Source organism: Varanus komodoensis, unplaced genomic scaffold (assembly GCF_004798865.1).
Source record: "Varanus komodoensis strain SLA01 unplaced genomic scaffold, ASM479886v1 scaffold87, whole genome shotgun sequence".
NCBI classification, from domain to species: Eukaryota; Metazoa; Chordata; class Lepidosauria; order Squamata; family Varanidae; genus Varanus; species Varanus komodoensis.
In genome coordinates this window covers 181645-196755 of record NW_025336565.1, presented here as the reverse complement: position 1 = coordinate 196755, position 15111 = coordinate 181645, and the positions used below count along the sequence as shown (strand labels likewise).

General features: G+C 55.8%; 2 protein-coding genes across 2 annotated transcripts; one reads left to right on the top strand and one right to left on the bottom strand.

The window, feature by feature from the left end:
* Window positions 1-1759: 1759 nt before the first annotated feature.
* Window positions 1760-3115, top strand: LOC123016597 (protein ANTAGONIST OF LIKE HETEROCHROMATIN PROTEIN 1-like). The gene is made up of 2 exons (XM_044417112.1): window positions 1760-1908; window positions 2074-3115. The coding sequence occupies exons 1-2, from the start codon at window positions 1760-1762 to the stop codon at window positions 3113-3115; spliced, it is 1191 nt and encodes a 396-aa protein (XP_044273047.1).
* A 5538-nt stretch (window positions 3116-8653) lies between these two features.
* Window positions 8654-13513, bottom strand: HES7 (hes family bHLH transcription factor 7). The gene is made up of 4 exons (XM_044417110.1): window positions 13417-13513; window positions 11792-12015; window positions 10288-10375; window positions 8654-9045 (listed from the first exon to the last, which is right to left on the bottom strand). The coding sequence occupies exons 1-4, from the start codon at window positions 13511-13513 to the stop codon at window positions 8654-8656; spliced, it is 801 nt and encodes a 266-aa protein (XP_044273045.1).
* Window positions 13514-15111: the final 1598 nt, after the last annotated feature.

The window sequence follows — 15111 nt, the reverse complement described above, 5'->3', positions numbered from 1 at the left end:
GAGTTCTGGAAGGGCGTGAACTGCCCTGCATTGAATTGAGCAGTTGGATCGGACCAAGCATCCCTTTAGTCTAGCATGGACTAAATGCCTCCCCAGCAGAGGAGACGGGTCACCACCATAATTTTCTTGATGCGCAGTGCTCAGTGTTTCTGCCATTCTGGGGTCCTGAGCAGGGGAAAAAGCACCCCAAATGGGGCAGCCTCCAGGATTGTGTGCTGGCAGCCATGTTTTTCCCACAATGCCCCAGAAAAGTGAAGCTGCAGGGGCATGGTGTGCCCACTGAAGTAATTTGCTCTGGCGCAGGTGTCCAGTCCTGGCCAATCCGTGATGGTGCCCCGTTGTCAGGCAGGGCCTGGATGCAGATGGCACGCATGCCCTGCTCGTATAAATGAGCCAAGCTTCCAGCAGGTGCACCCTGGGGGTTATTAGTCACTCTGATCGGGCATGGGGGTGGGCAGCCATCTTGAGCGCTATTTTAGTGGAAAGACGGGAGGTGCATCGGGGCGAGATGGGTGAATGCAAGGGTTCTTGCCAAGTTCAAATACAGTGGCCGTTTGGCCCTCAGGAGTCCTTGTGAAACCTGGCCGTTCTAGAGAAGAATTGGCTACGGCAGCCTTCCCAGCCTGGTGCCCTCCAGATACAACCGAAGTCATTCCCCCCTCCTCTGTCCAGCATGGGGAGGATGATGGGAGTTGCAGGCGGCCCATCTCAAAGCTGCACCACCCAAATTCCCCCTTGCAGAGGTGCAAGATGCTTTTGCCAGTTCCTCATAGCCGAGAACAAAAGACGAGGCGCATCCGGTCAGGCTGAGGGTTCCCCTTGGTCACATGGCAGCAAAGCAGCGCCCCCTGCACCCCATGGGCAGGGCAGGGCAGGGCAGGGGTGCGACGGCTGCGTTTCCTCCAGCTGCTGGTCCTGGCGGCCCTGCCTTCCCCCCTGCTGGGGATTCTTGCTTGGTACCAAAACAGGTACCAAGAAATGAAGCCAGGGTCCAATTTCATTGCCTTCAGCATTGGCTGGCAAAAATATTAGTGTTTGTTAATGTTTCTATGCTGCTTTTTGGAGATCTAGCGATGTGATTTCCCAAACTCCGGAACATAACGGATGCAGTGAAATAAAAGCATGTTAAAGCAGCAGAAAGAAGCTTTGAAAGAACACGGAGGTGGCACGGCAGTCGGGCTGCTTCCTGGGGACGTGTCCCCCATGCGTTCTGGTCTCCAGTTGCCCATGCAGCTCAGTGACTTCAGATATGTTTTTGCACAATTCCCAGCATCCCCAGCTAGCATGCTGGGAGTTGTAGTCCAAGCAGATCAGGAGGGCACCATGCCCGACAAATGGCACTTTGCAAGTGGGGATAACTTTGGAAGGGTCTCTCCTGCTGGTTTTAATAATATTTAAAATTTGATATATTTTAAAAATGTTTTTTTCCAGCGTGTAAGGTGAATTGCCGCTCGTTGGCGCTGCGTCCAGCCGGTGGGCACACAAGGGCGCCGTGACCTTGCTTCTGGTTCCTACGGAATTGTCTCCTGATCACCTGCATTTCCCCCCCAGAGACCCGCTGCATTCTGGAGGCATTTTGGAGCTGTGGAGTGTGGGATAGGCCGTCCAGACCAGGACTGTTGCATCGAGGAAGCATTCGTTCTATTTACGTCTGTCACAGTTCCTCCCTGTCTTCTAGTTCTCCGTAGTTGCCCACGCCTTCTTGCTTTCTTTACCAAACCGAAGCTTCTCTCCCACGCTCTGCTTGCAAAGTCCCGGCATGGATGCCTCCCAGAGAGAGGCTGCTGTCCTGTGTGTTGTGCAGTCCGGGACGCTGATGATGGAGTACCTGCGTGCCAGCGGCGAGGCATCGTCGGCAGCGGCGTCCCGGCGCCGGTGGGCCTTCCTGCACACTCTGGGGCAGAGAGGGTATGAGGAGGAGGAGGAGGAGGAAGCCGAATCGGAGGAGGAGGAGGAGGAAGAGGAGGAGGAGGAGGAGGAGGAGGTCCTGCTCTCCCGACACGCCTCCGGCGCTGGGTTTCGGCGTGGCGGGCGTCTCCGCTCGGTGGAGCGCCGCTTTTGGGCCCGCCCCAGGAGCACCGAGTGGTGGGACCGCACGGTCCTGGAGACGTGGGATGACCACCAGTGGCTGCAGAACTTCCGCATGCGCCGGGCGACCTTCCTGGAGCTCTGTGCGCAGCTGGCCCCGGCCCTGCAGCGCCAGAAGACGCGGATGCGGGTCCCGCTGAGCGTGGAGAAGCGCGTGGCCATCGCCCTCTGGAAGCTGGCCACGTCCGTTTGCTACCGCGACGTGGGCAACCAGTTCGGCGTCGGCAGGTCCACCGCCGGCTCGGTGGTGCTGGAGGTCTGCCGGGCCATCCAGAGGGTGCTCATGCGCAGCACGGTCACCGTGGGTGGGGGCCTCCCCGAGATCATCCAGGGCTTCCGGGCACTGGGCTTCCCCAACTGTGCCGGCGTGGTGGGCACGACCCACATGCCCATCCTGTGCCCCCCTCACCAGGCGGCCGAGTACGTCAACACGAAGGGGTACTACTCCATGGCGCTGCAGGCGCTGGTGGACCACCGGGGGAAGTTCACGCACCTGAGTGCCGGCTGGCCGGGGAAGACCCACGAGGCCAAGATCTTCAACAAATCCACCTTGTTCACCAAAGGGCAGGAGGGGACGCTCCTTCCCCCGGGGGCGGTGGAGATCAATGGGGTCTCTGTACCCCGCGTCATCCTGGGGGGCCCGGCCTACCCCCTTCTCCCGTGGGTGATGGTTCCCTACACGGAGGGGCTGGACAGAGCCAGGGAGGCCTTCAACGCCTCCCTGAGCCGCTGCCACGAGCCCCTGGAAGAGGCCTTCAGCCGGCTGAAGGGGCGCTGGCGGTGCCTGACGGGCCGCAACGACTGTGCTGTGGAGAACCTTCCCCGCCTGATCTCGGCCTGCTGCGTCCTGCACAACATCTGCGAGGAGAAGGGCGAGGCCTACAAGGACACGTGGGAGGCCGAGGCCAGGCAGCTGGCCGCCACCTTCGAGCAGCCCCTCCAGCGGCCCGACACCCGCATCAAGCCCGCCGCCCGGTCCGAGAGGGTCCGCGAGGCCCTCTGCATGTACATCGCCAGCGTGGCCTGAGGGGCCAGGCGGCTTGGGCGAGGGGGCCAGTTCCAGCCCCAGCAGAGGGCAAGCCCTCTGTGGGGTAGCTGCACTTTCAGGCCTGCAGCCAACCGGGGCTTCCTCCCTGCCCTCTTGGGCTTCAGCCCCACTGAATTCAGTGGGGTGCGCTTCTGGGCGGATGAAGTGTGTCTGCAAGAGTCTTTTTCCACAGCTGATCTTGAAGCCCCCATGGGGAAAAGGGGGCTTGAGAGAGGAGCTTTGCTCCCCAGTTCCTGTGTGGGGAGAAGAGGCTTGCGAAGACTGCTTCCCACCCCATCCCCCAGGACAGATCCCATTTTTTCGCCTTCCAGGAAATGAACTCGCTGATTTTTTGGCGACACAGGCGCCAAGGGAGGTCCAGATCATGGGGCCCTCCTTCACCTTGCGGAGAGTGTAGCAACGCCCTCCCTTCCAAGACGGACGTGTGAGTGGCCCTTGCCAGCTGCAGGGGGGCCATGAAGAGAACTGGCCAACTGGGGGCAGGCCAGAGGGGCAAGGGGGGGGTGAGGATGTGACTTTCCAGAGTTTGGCTGTCAGGCTTAAAGGACGGCATGTGCACGCATGCTGGCAAATTCCCAGTCCTGGGTGGGAACATATATATGATTTTTCCTATATCAGGTGTGGGATCCCCCCCCTCCATATTTCTCTGGGGACCTGGTAGAGAAGCAGTGGGCAGCACATGATGTCCTCACAGAAACATTTTCACAGAATCGCAGCTTAGTGGAGATGGGGGGGGGGCGCGGGCCACCAGGTGCAGGTGCTCAGTGCAGGACCCCCCCTGAAACTTCCTTCTCAGAGCGCTGTCCAGTGGCACCTTGAACGCCCTCCAGTGTGGGAGAGCCCAGACTTCCCTAGGTCATCAGTTCCATTGTACTGCTCAAACAGTCGGGAAGTTTTTCCCGATATCTAGCCGGAATCTGGCTTCCTGGAACCTGAGCCCGCTATTCCGTGTCCTGCACTCTGGGATGACGGAGAAGAGATCCTGGCCACCTTCCTTGTGGCAAAGTACACAGTACAGAGAAGGGCAGCTAAGATGATCGGGGGGCTGGATCTGTGAGGAGCGGCTGCAACAACCGGGACTGTTCGGCCTAGAAAAATGGCGAGGAAGGGGAGACAAAAGGGGGGCGCTTGAAATAATGCATGCTGCGTCTTGCAACGCTTGAGCATTGCTTGCAGCTGGCTGGCGGGAAGGCCGCCTTCACCTAGCAGATAGTTAAAACTGTGGAATTCAGTGCCATGGGAAGGGGTGGTGGCCGCCAGTCTGGATGGCTTTAAAAGGGGGTGGGGCAAATTCAGCGGGAGGCTCTCCGTGGCTACTAGCCTTGCTGGCCATGGGCTTCCTCTGCCTGCATTCGCCGGTGGCTGAGAAACTTGGCACCCATCCTGCTGGAAGGATCTTGTGGGCAGCTGGTTTGTGCAAAGTACTGGGTGAGACAGACTTTTGGTCTGGTCCTGTAGGGCTGTTCTTACATTCTTACAATCTTTCAGGCACCTGGAGAGTGATATCCCCCCGCACCACCTTCTTCACTTCTCCAAGCTAAATACACCCAGTTCTTTCGCTCTCTCCTCACAGGACTTCGCTTCCAGTCCCCAGATCATCTTTGCTCTCCTCCTTCCCACCACTTCCTTCTGCAGCAGAAAAAGCATCAGGAATTTTGCAAGCAAGCCCAGCCTACAGAATCTGCAGGGTGAATTTGCTTGCCGAATTAGGCTGCCCCTTTTGCACATGGGGGAGATGGAAAAGCTCCCAGGGAGTCGGCGAAGGACCTCCTGCCTCCCAGAAGGTGCCCCCCCCCCGCTGCAGTTCCTGTTGTGTTCTTGATAGGATGTTGCTGAGATGAGAAGCACCCACGTCGGGGTGATGGGAGAAGGAGCTGTCATTCCCAGTCTACTGAGAAACGAACTGGATACTGTCGGCATCCTCTCCGTTTCCCATCCTCCCCCCTTCAGAGTCAATGGAGAAGAAGCTTTACGAAACCCTCAGATTTAGAAATGCAGGATTTATAGCCTGTGCATGCGCTGTCTGTCATGTGTACCCCCGTGGTTTTGGGAGTGAAGGCCGCCTCATTTCTGCGTTCTTTGCACGGCCTTCCAGTTGGGATGAGTTCGCTCCGGTTCCTCTCTCTTTCCTTCTCCCCCACGATGGGAAGAAATTCAGTATCTGCGCTTCTTTTTCTCCTTGGTTCACGTATCGTGCGGCACAGATCCATGTGAGGACGTGTACCCACAAACTTGTGCACGGCAGGGGAAGCCCTGTGCGCATCAGTTGCTGTGGCTCCTGGGTGTAGTTGGCTGGGGATAATGGGAGTTGTAGTCCAACACATCCGGAAGGCCCCGGGTTGGGGAAGGCTGCTTTTGGGTTTTGGCAGACAACCAGGCTGCCCTATTTGAATTTTTCCAGAGGGGACCCTCTCGAGCACCAACCCTTGGCTGGCTGCTCCTAGCACAGTCCCCACGTCTGTGCGCGTATTCTAGAAATTTGGAAAATAAACCACGGCATTGTTCTTCTGGCTTGGGGATGTGGCTTGTGGTGCTCACCCATCACCTGGATCCAGGTAGAGTGAAGCGGGAGGGGCAGCTCAGGCAGAGGAAGGAGTGTGCTTCTTGAGTGGGTGGGCAACTCAGCTGGGGCGCTAGCCGTATGCATGAAGGCCACTTGCAGAGCTAGCCAAGGGGGGGGGGGGGGCGGTGAGGTCCCCTCTCCTGGAGAAATTTTAGGAGAACCCCCGTGTTGGAGCAAATCCAAGGTCCAGCATCCCCTGCCCAGCAATTCTCGTTTTGTTGGCCTCCCCCATTTGGCATCCAATAAAATACAACACGGGTGTTGGACCTCAGGACTGCCATGCAACCCCCCCCCCCCGGTCCTAATCCTAATCCTGCTTGTGTGTGACCCCTACACAGCTGTGCCCTACAGTGACCACCCATCATTTGGTGGCTTTCTGGCGTTTGCACCACGTTTTCGGATTCTGGAAGGCTGAAATGCCTCTCGTGAGGTTTGGTTAAAAGCAGGAAGAGCGTTCTCCTAAAATTGGCTGCGAGATCTTCCCCCGCAGTCCCCTGGGTGGAAGAAGCTGAGCACCCCGAAATATATTCTCCGAACTTAGAAGGTTCGATCAAGCTGTTCTGCCCACCCAATCCATGGACTTATTTATTTCAATTTTTAATTTTTGGATTTATATGCTGCCTTTTTCCTACAAAAGGCTCAAGGCAGCTTACATCATTCTCCTCCTCCATCTTATCCCCACAACAACAACCCTGTGAGGTAGGTTGGGCTGAGGCTGTGACTGGCCCAAAGTCACCCAGTTGGCTCCATGGCTGAGTGGGGACTCGAACCCGGATCACCTGAGTCCCAGTCCCGTGCTCTTCACCACCACACCATTCTGGTTCTCCATAAACTTGCCATATTATCTTTTACAATCGGTTAACTGTGCCGAGCACCACGTTGGATGTACGTTCCCAAGCGGGATTTGTTCTGCAAACACAAATTGTGTTACAAGGGACACTCCCTGACATCCACCCAGAATCTTCTGTGCGCCCATTTCCTTGGATGATTCCCACATTCTGGTATTATGGGATGGGGACAGCCCAATTCTATCCACCCCTTTTGGTTTACCATGCACAATTTGATAGCATCGGGGTCCTGGATATATCTATCAAGAGAGGAGCAAGATGTTCTTAGCCTGAAGTCTTTGAGACTCAACAACCTGGATCGTGCACAACTCAAAGGATGCTAAACACACTGCCCCACAAAATCATGGGTCAATGCATATTAAGGAGAGATTATGAAAAGTTGTGTTATGCGAAGTATTATGTAATATAATGTGTCTTCCTCGGAAGAAGTTTCTGGGGGAGGCAAAAAATTATCCAGATTTTCAGTGGATATATATTTTATTTCGTACATAGGTCTTGAGTCAGACTACTTATGCTTGCTTAAGTCCAATGAGATTTACTCCCAGGGAATTTTGTATAGGATTATAGTTACAAGGGCGCAATTCTATGAATTCTTAGAAAAAAGTCCTCCCGCTCCAAGCTATGTTGGTTGGAAAATCCTGGGAATTGTAAGCCTTTTTTTTAAAATCTAAACAAGTGTATGATTGCAGCCTAAGGTGGGTACCCTTTAGTCCCCTTGAAATCAGTGCAATTTAAGTAAAATTGAATTTATGCCAAGTGGGCTGAAGGCAGATTAATCTAGAAGGTTGCAGGGCACAGATAACACACTGGCTGCAGGCACTGGTTAAAAGCAATAAAATAATAAAAATTACTCCCTGAAACAAAACACTCAAATACAGGGCATTACTAAATTTTAATAATGATATCTGAAAGTTTGGACAAAAGAAAACGAAAGTAGAAGAATGTACGTGTTCTGATTTCAAACATACACATATTCATACTTATATATTTGCAGGCATAGAGATAAAGAAATACCAACATTCAGGCCATCCCTTTGCGAGTGTCCAAGGGCATACAACCTACAAGAATCTACCCTGAATCTGCAGAATTTATGCATAGACTCTCTAATGTTTCAGAGTTTTTAACAGGTTCTGTTCCAGTCTTCCCTTCAGTGCTCTGATACAAGCACACTCTTGGTGGACGATGGTGATCGGAAAAGGCGGGCATCTTATTTACACGGGACAAAAATGTTTCCAGATTGGCAGGTTATGGAAAATGAGGAAAAGCAGTTGATACGCTCTTTCGTTTCTCGTGCTGGAACTTACAACTCTCTACACAGGCTTGGGAGTTGCAACCTTGGAAGACATTTGCAGCTTCAGACAGAAAAAAGCTTTCAATTTCCGTCATGCTCCTGCCAGCATAAGGGTCGCTGGATGCTGCAGGCCTTTTGGTGTGTAAATTTGCATAGGACTTAATGAGTCCAGCTTTTCCCATTGTGGGGCATCCATGCTGGGAGAAGATGCAGGCTGTGGATTTCCCCCTGCCGTGCAGTGGTCCCAGAGAAGCTTGGGTATCCCGCTGGAGCAGGGGTGTGGAGCCCCGGCCCATGGGCCTCATCAGGCCAGCTGGGGCCCCTGTGGTGTTCCTCCAGGGGGCAGGGCTTAACCTCCAAGCCCCGCCCCCTGGAGGAAATCCCCACCGTCATCACTGATCTCAGACGGGAGCAAGGAACTCGGCCGGTGACAAAATTTGTAGAAAAACTGGCCACGTTCCTTCCAAGCAACTTCGTTTACTTACCTGCGAAAGACTCCCAGGCGAGCAAAATGCGAACCACTCATTTTGTGCTCGCTCTTTTGGAGCTAAACATGACCTTAAAAATCAAATAAAATAAAGGGAATGGGCAAAACCAACTCTGCTACTGAATGAGTAGAAAAAGGGCCGTGCAACTAATTCCTAAGAAACTGGCCATCTTTCTCAGGTGTGTGTCTCTCTCAGACGGTCAGGGGTAAATTCCTACAATTGTTACATGGCAAAGCCACCTGCTGGTGATCTTAATGCGGATAGTAAAAGTTGAATGGATTATTTACAAAAAGGGTTGGGCCAAGTTGAGGTGTGTCAGCCCAGGGTCTAGGGCCAAGGCCTCCAGAAAGCGACTGGGGGGAGCATCCTTTTGGGGGTGCTCTCATGGGGGTCTCTTTGCTGGCTCACGAGTTGTCCTGCGCTGGAGCAGGGAGGGTCCGGACTCCGTAACGGTTCGCTCAGCGTCTTCAGGGGCGAGCCGAAGCTCTCGGGAGTCCTCGGAGGCGACTCCAAGGAAGGACTCGGAGAGAAGCCGGCAAAGGTCCAGTCTTGGTTGTGGGGTTCGGGCTTGGATGCAAGGTAGAGATGCAACGTGTCCAAAAGATGGACCTGGACAGATGGATGAGCCTGCTGGATGAAGGCCGCCAGGCCTAGGAGGCATTCCCGAAATCCCATCATGTAGCAGGTCTGCAGGGTTTGGTCTTCGGAGAACTCCGCTCCTGGCAGAGTGAAAATTGGAGAACCCCCGAGAAGGCTGGTCATTCAAACACTATGAAGATAAACCACAACTGCATCCCAACCGTCAGATTCAGGAACACGTTGACTTCCAGAGGTGAATGGACCATCATGCTCTACCGCTGGCTATGCTGGCTAGGACTGACAGAAGCTGTAGTCCACCAGCATCTGACTACTGCATTTCGACTTCAGTCATCTCGAGCACACATTTGAAATCAACAGCTCAGAAACAGAGCAATCATAGTCCAGTGGACAGACTATTATGGCCTCCCAGAGCTCTCTAAATGGCCACACCCCTTTCCTTAGCTCCACCCCTTTCCTCTGCCCTCTGGACCCTCCCAAAGCTCAGTCACTTGTGGTGAGGGCTGAAACTCTTTGGGCACCACAGACCCCGCTACTGCAGTGCAGCCCCGAACAGCTTCCCTGAACTCGGGGTTGGGACCCCCACTTTAAACAGCAACGGAGGACAGCCTGCATCAACCCAAATGCCCTTCTGGAGTACAAAGACCATGTGGCACAGCTCAGGTCTCACTTTCAGCAGGAAACGCTTTCGAACGGACACCTTCCAGGTGGCCGGATGAGGGACCAGCTCTCCCGAGACGCATGTGGAATTGTTCCCTGGGAGTAACCACGTGTGAGCAAAGCCTGGAAGATTCTGGGACACAGCCCTGGAGACAGTCCTACAAAAACCCGTTTTTCTGCTGACCAGACATGCAGGGGGAGCTAAGCCTGGGACAGCCTCTTGAGGGCTGCCATTGCAGCAGGAGGCCGCACGAAAGGCCAACAGGAGCGGAGCAAAGAAAATCCAGCCCGTTTTAGCTTCGAGGCCTTACTGGCACAGGCCTTTGAACTTTTTAGAAGGGGGGAAAATCTGCAGAAAAGCTGGGACTCCATCAAGTGATTCGTGAGGCTGGGAGAGGGAACAGATGCAGCGGAAGGGAGTGTGGATGCCTGGAGAACCCTGGAGAGCTGTGTTTGGTCCCCCCAGTCTGAGGTTCTACATGCTGGCTGTACATGTTCTGGAAGCTATTATGCGCCACTGAAACTTTCTCCTACAAATGACATCGGTCAAGCTTGCTGGGGATTGGGAATAGCCGCCCCGGGGGAAGGTCCCTCTCCCCTGCCCTTTGGTACGTTGCCAGGGTTCACCCTCGGCTCACAGCACGGCCAGCCCAGGCTCTGCCACACAGACACCCATGCACAGCTCTCATACACTCCAAGTGTACCCTGGGGTTTGGTAGAATTCATCTCCCGCAGGTATCCAACCGCGATCTCCAGTATCTCTGCTTTCTCCACTCTGGGGTTCTTTAGGGTCTGTAAAGTAAAGAGGTCCGAGAAGGTGGCTGAAGGGAAAATTTTGCTGGGAGGCGGCAGGAATGCTCCCAGCGCTAGCAGCTCTGAAGCTGGATGGGGCCGTTGCAGCTTTTCGCAGTGGGTCCTTCTGAAAATAGCTTCCATGTAGCCTGAAGTGCATGATCCTGCCTAATCTTGTGAAGCTAAGCAGGATCAGGCCTGGGCAGAAGTGGGATGGATGACCTGAGTGTATGATTCTATGATTGTTGCTGTCAACTGCCTAGAGAGCTTTGGCTATGGGCAGTATAAAAATGTAATAATAATAGTAATAGTAATAGTAATAGTAATAGTAATAGTAATAATAATAAAGGACACTGTGCCCTGAAGCCCTCCTTAGCAGCATCCTGGACTGGCAACTGGCTGCTCTTGGGTGGGGGATCCAGTGGGGAAAAGTAACCCTTTGGATGGTTCCTATTCTCCGGATTTGAGGGAAGACCACAACTGCTCAGCTTGAGCTGATGTGCTGCTGGCATGAGAGCCATTGCTGTGTCTCTCCAGACCCAACAACTCACAGTATATCTTTGCACAGTTACGACATGAACCTTCCCTTGGGAGCAAGGACAGCAAAATGAGCCCAACATCTCTGTGGCTCAGGCAGTGGCTGAGCGGAGCCCTGCAATGGCCCTCAGTTCGGGCCAACAGTTCGGGCGGAGGATTTCTCTCTCCCTCTCTCCAAACCTTATTTTAAGACGTAGCACAGCCTTCCTCAACCTGCCGCCTTGCAGGACTCCATGGTCATGCTGGCTGGGGATGATGGGGGTTGCAGTCTACTGCACTTGGAAGATGCCAGGTGGGGGAAGTTAGGCCAGGCTTGTGTCACTCAAAAGCCCCTGCAGTGTGAACATGGCGTTGAACCCACTAAAGGCATCGATTTGTTAATGTATTGTTCTCCTGAACCAACAGATTCCTGGGATGTTAACCCACTTTGGAACTGGCCTTAAAGCCCCCACCTCTGCCCTAGAATTTATTGTGGGTTGCCCCCCCTGCTCCCAGCCCCTCGGACTGCAGCAAGCACTTACTCCTGGGGGAATGTGGGCTGGGCAGAGTGGGAATGACCACAAATACCTGACCGAGTGCCCAGGGCCACCTGCATCTGTCTGCAGTGTTAAGAACGCCACGCAGGCTTGCCTTTGCATTAATCGTTGCTTTTTAGAGCAGTAGCTCCGCCTGCTGGCAGTTAAGGAAATAAGCACACAATCCGCCTCAATTCACTTGAAGGGGTTCACTTAATCCTGGTGCTTCCTAGGGAACCTTAGGACAGTGCAGTTGTCTGGACCTCGGGCTGGCCAGGATCCGGAGCAACCCCGCTGGGAAAGTCCAGCGCGGGGCGCAGGGCTGGGGGGCCGGGGGCGGGTGCAGGGGGCCCTGCTCACTGACCTGGCAGTGGGTTCTCTGCAGGAGGAGCAGGCGAAGTTCCTCCAAGCTCCTGTTGATGTGGTCGCGGCGGCGTTTCTCCACCAGGGGCTTCAGCATCTGAACAGACAAACAATTGGGGGGTGACCCCTGGATGGGGTGGGCGGCTCCTCTGAGACGCACCCCCAGGGGTGTTGAAACCCCTTTCCCGGCTTTGGAGAAACTTTCGGGGTCGGGGGCTGGCGGCGCTGCAGTGGCGGAGAGGCAAGGGGGGAAGGGAGGCTGGGAAAATGGGGAAGGGACCCGAGGGGGAGGGGGAGGTGAAGGGGCGGGGCTAGGGGATCGGGGCGGGGCCATCTGGGGACGCTGGGAGGGCTGGGCTGGGCCCCTGCGCTGGAGGGGCTGTGCTGCCGAGAGACGCGCATCCGCACGGCCCTTTCTTCCCCGATCCATCTCCGATGGCAGAATAACTCAGCACTTCCTCGAAAGCAAGCATCCTCAAACCCCGTAGGACAGTCTTCCCCATCTTCCAGATTTCTCGGACTACAGCTCCAATCAACCCCACCACCCATGCTGGCTGGGGATGATGGGGAGCAGAGTCCAACGAACATTCCGGAGGCTGGCAGATTGGGGAAGAGTGTCGTGCTGGCTGTGGATGACGAGAGTTGTAGTGCAACTCCTCTGGAGGGAAACCTGGGCCAGCTTCAGGGATGCGAATGCGGAGCAGGGTCTTTCTCTTGCACCGATCTGATCTGCGGGCCGGAGCTCCTCTCGAGCCAGCGGGTGCAGCGGTTAACGTGGCCTGGGGCGCCGGCGACCGAGTGTAGTCCCCTTCAGCCCTGCCGCTCCCTGGGTGACTTTGGGCCGCTCATGGACTCTCAGCCTAACCTACCTCACAGGGTTGTTGTTGTGAGGATAAGATGGAGAGGAGGAGGACTATGGAAGCTGCCTGGGGTTCCTTGCAAGATATAAACGTCATAATGATGATGATGAGAACAACAACAACAACAACCCCACCCCCGGTGCCCCTCCGGTGTGTGCTTTGCTCCTCCGGACCCCAGAGCTGGCCCCTCCCCGGCAAATTCCACAACCCCCCCCCCAGAATGCTCTCCGAAGGAGTGTGTGCCCCTCCCTCCACCCAGTTCCCCGCCGAGCCCCCCCTCCCCCCGCGATCCCTCCCTTCCCAACTCAGCCGAGTTGTGCATAGCCCGCAGGATCGCTGGAGGTCCCGCCTGGAAAACCGCGTCCCGGCGGGCGGCCAGTCCCTCCCGGACCCCCGTTCCGCTCTTCAGCACCCCCCCGCCCGGCCTCCCCTCTCCGCACGCCCCCCCCTCCCCTCCGATCTGGGCTTTGTCTTTTCCCCTGGAGGAGAACCAGAGGGCCGGCCGAGCGCTTCTGCGCGCCCCGCGCCTGGGACCGGGAGAGGGCGGGTCGGCGGGCCGGGGCAGCCCCGGCTGGCGCTGCGCGGGGCCCGGGCCCGATCGCCGGACGGGGTCGTGGGGGGGGGGGGCTTCTCCCCGCGCCCGGCTTGTCTGGCTCTGTCCTAAGCGCGCCATAATTCCGTTCCCACCGCCCCCCCGGAGGGCGCCAAGCCGGAGAAAGCCCGGCCTGTATCAAAGCAAGCCTTCAGACCCTTCCCGGGGACGCACCGGGCAAGCTCGGGATGCCACGGCGCTTCTGCCTGCGGCGGCCCCCTTCTTTCTGTGCCGCTCCCGCACCCCCCGGAGGCCGCAAGCCGCCCGCCATGGATGAGCAGCCCTCCGCGGGCTCCAGCTTTCGTGGCTTCCCGAAAGGCGCGACGCGCGTCCCCGGCAGCGCCAACGTGCGAGGGAGCGGCGGCGGCGGCTCTCGGCGCCTGGCCCGCGCCTGCCTCCTCCTCCTCCTCCCTCCGCCTGCCGGACGCGCAGCAGCCGCCTCCGTCCCCCCGCGCAGCCCCTCTGCCCGCTCCAGCGCTGCAGCTCCCCTCCTGGGGCCCGGATACCTTTCTCGCCCCTCCTGGCTCAGAGCTCTCCGTGTTGGTCACCATCGCCGCTGAAGCCCCCGCGTTCTTTCCTCCCCTGCCTCTCTCCCCGCAGGATGGCCAATGAGCCAGCCCCCGCGGGCCCCCTGCAGCCCCCTTTAATGGCCCTCTAGGCGCATCCCACACTTCGGGCCGCCCTCCGCCACTCGCCGCCCGCCAGAGGTGTGAAGAGCAGGCCGGCGCAGGGCGTGCGCGCCACGGCCATCCGAGGGGCTCTCAGGCTGGAAGGAGGCAGATCAGCCTGGCCTGCAAACGCCTCGCTTTCTCCGCTCTCGCACACCCACCCAGGCACGGTGGCCCTGCGGGCGGAGAGTCAAGGCGAGCCGAGGCAGCTGGACGCCAGCAGCTCCGGCGCAATTTGGAGAAATGACCACGTAAAATCGATGTGGCGCCATAAGGCCAACTTACAGGATGACCATGAAATACGCAACTTAAAACTGCAGGCTAAACGAGAGAGTTAAATGCACGGTCCGCTGTTGGCGATTTGCTGAGCTGGACTGGCAAAGCATTTCTTTTTAAGGTCAACAAGTCTTTCTTTGTTTTGTTTTAATTTAACATTTTGGCTCTTTGATTCATTAGCAAAAAAGTGAACATTTCATTAAAAAAAAGTAAAATGGGGGACTGCCCCCACTAATGAATTTCAAAAGCCATTTTCTTCTTCTTTTCAAATGATCTCAGTGTTCATATTTGCACACTGTTGTGATTCAAGTCACAACCAGGCAGTCCATGTTGTTCCATGAGTACCATTCCCCAACCTGGCGCTCTCCAGATGTGTTGACTGCAGCGTCTTTCATCACCAGTTAGCAGGGCATTTGGGAGTTGTAATCCAACATGTGCCATGATGAAGAACAAGACCAAGCGAAACATCAGTGGTATTCCAGAGCTTGATTTCTGAAAATGTGTCTGTTAGCGTGTATGCCATGGCAGAATTACCAGTTCACCCCACCATAGATCTATGTACATCTGTAAAACCTGACTTTTAATTATTTTGGGAAGTCAGCAAGAGAGGTGTCTCCTGTTGCTTCACCCCGCCACGCTTGGGACGAGGCTACGCTGACTTTTTTTCCTGTTCTTCCACTCAGTGGGTTGCATCCCGTGTGACTCTGTCGTAAGAACAAGCCCAATCTAGCCCATTCATGTCTAGGATACAACAACCCATAATTTGCAGCCATGGGAAATATGTAAGCAAGTGTAAAGGGTTTTTTTGGGGGGGGGGGTTGCTCCATTTCATGTATAAACAGGTGGGATTTGAGCCAATGGAGGAAAATTATTGTGGTGCCACCCCAGGGCCCAGCTGCTGTGAAATGTGCAGACTTCATGTTTG

What these genes read in the sequence shown, in the direction of transcription:
- HES7 (XM_044417110.1), bottom strand. Translation starts at nt 13,513, where the DNA reads ATGGCGGGCGGCTTGCGGCCTCCGGGGGGTGCGGGAGCGGCACAGAAA. An exon ending in TGCAGAGAACCCACTGCCAG is followed by an intron (nt 10,376 to 11,791) that starts GTCAGTGAGCAG and finishes TTTACTTTACAG; the next exon opens with ACCCTAAAGAACCCCAGAGT. An exon ending in GAATTCTACCAAACCCCAGG is followed by an intron (nt 9,046 to 10,287) that starts GTACACTTGGAG and finishes TCACTCTGCCAG; the next exon opens with GAGCGGAGTTCTCCGAAGAC.
- LOC123016597 (XM_044417112.1), top strand. Translation starts at nt 1,760, where the DNA reads ATGGATGCCTCCCAGAGAGAGGCTGCTGTCCTGTGTGTTGTGCAGTCC. An exon ending in CACACTCTGGGGCAGAGAGG is followed by an intron (nt 1,909 to 2,073) that starts GTATGAGGAGGA and finishes GGCCCGCCCCAG; the next exon opens with GAGCACCGAGTGGTGGGACC.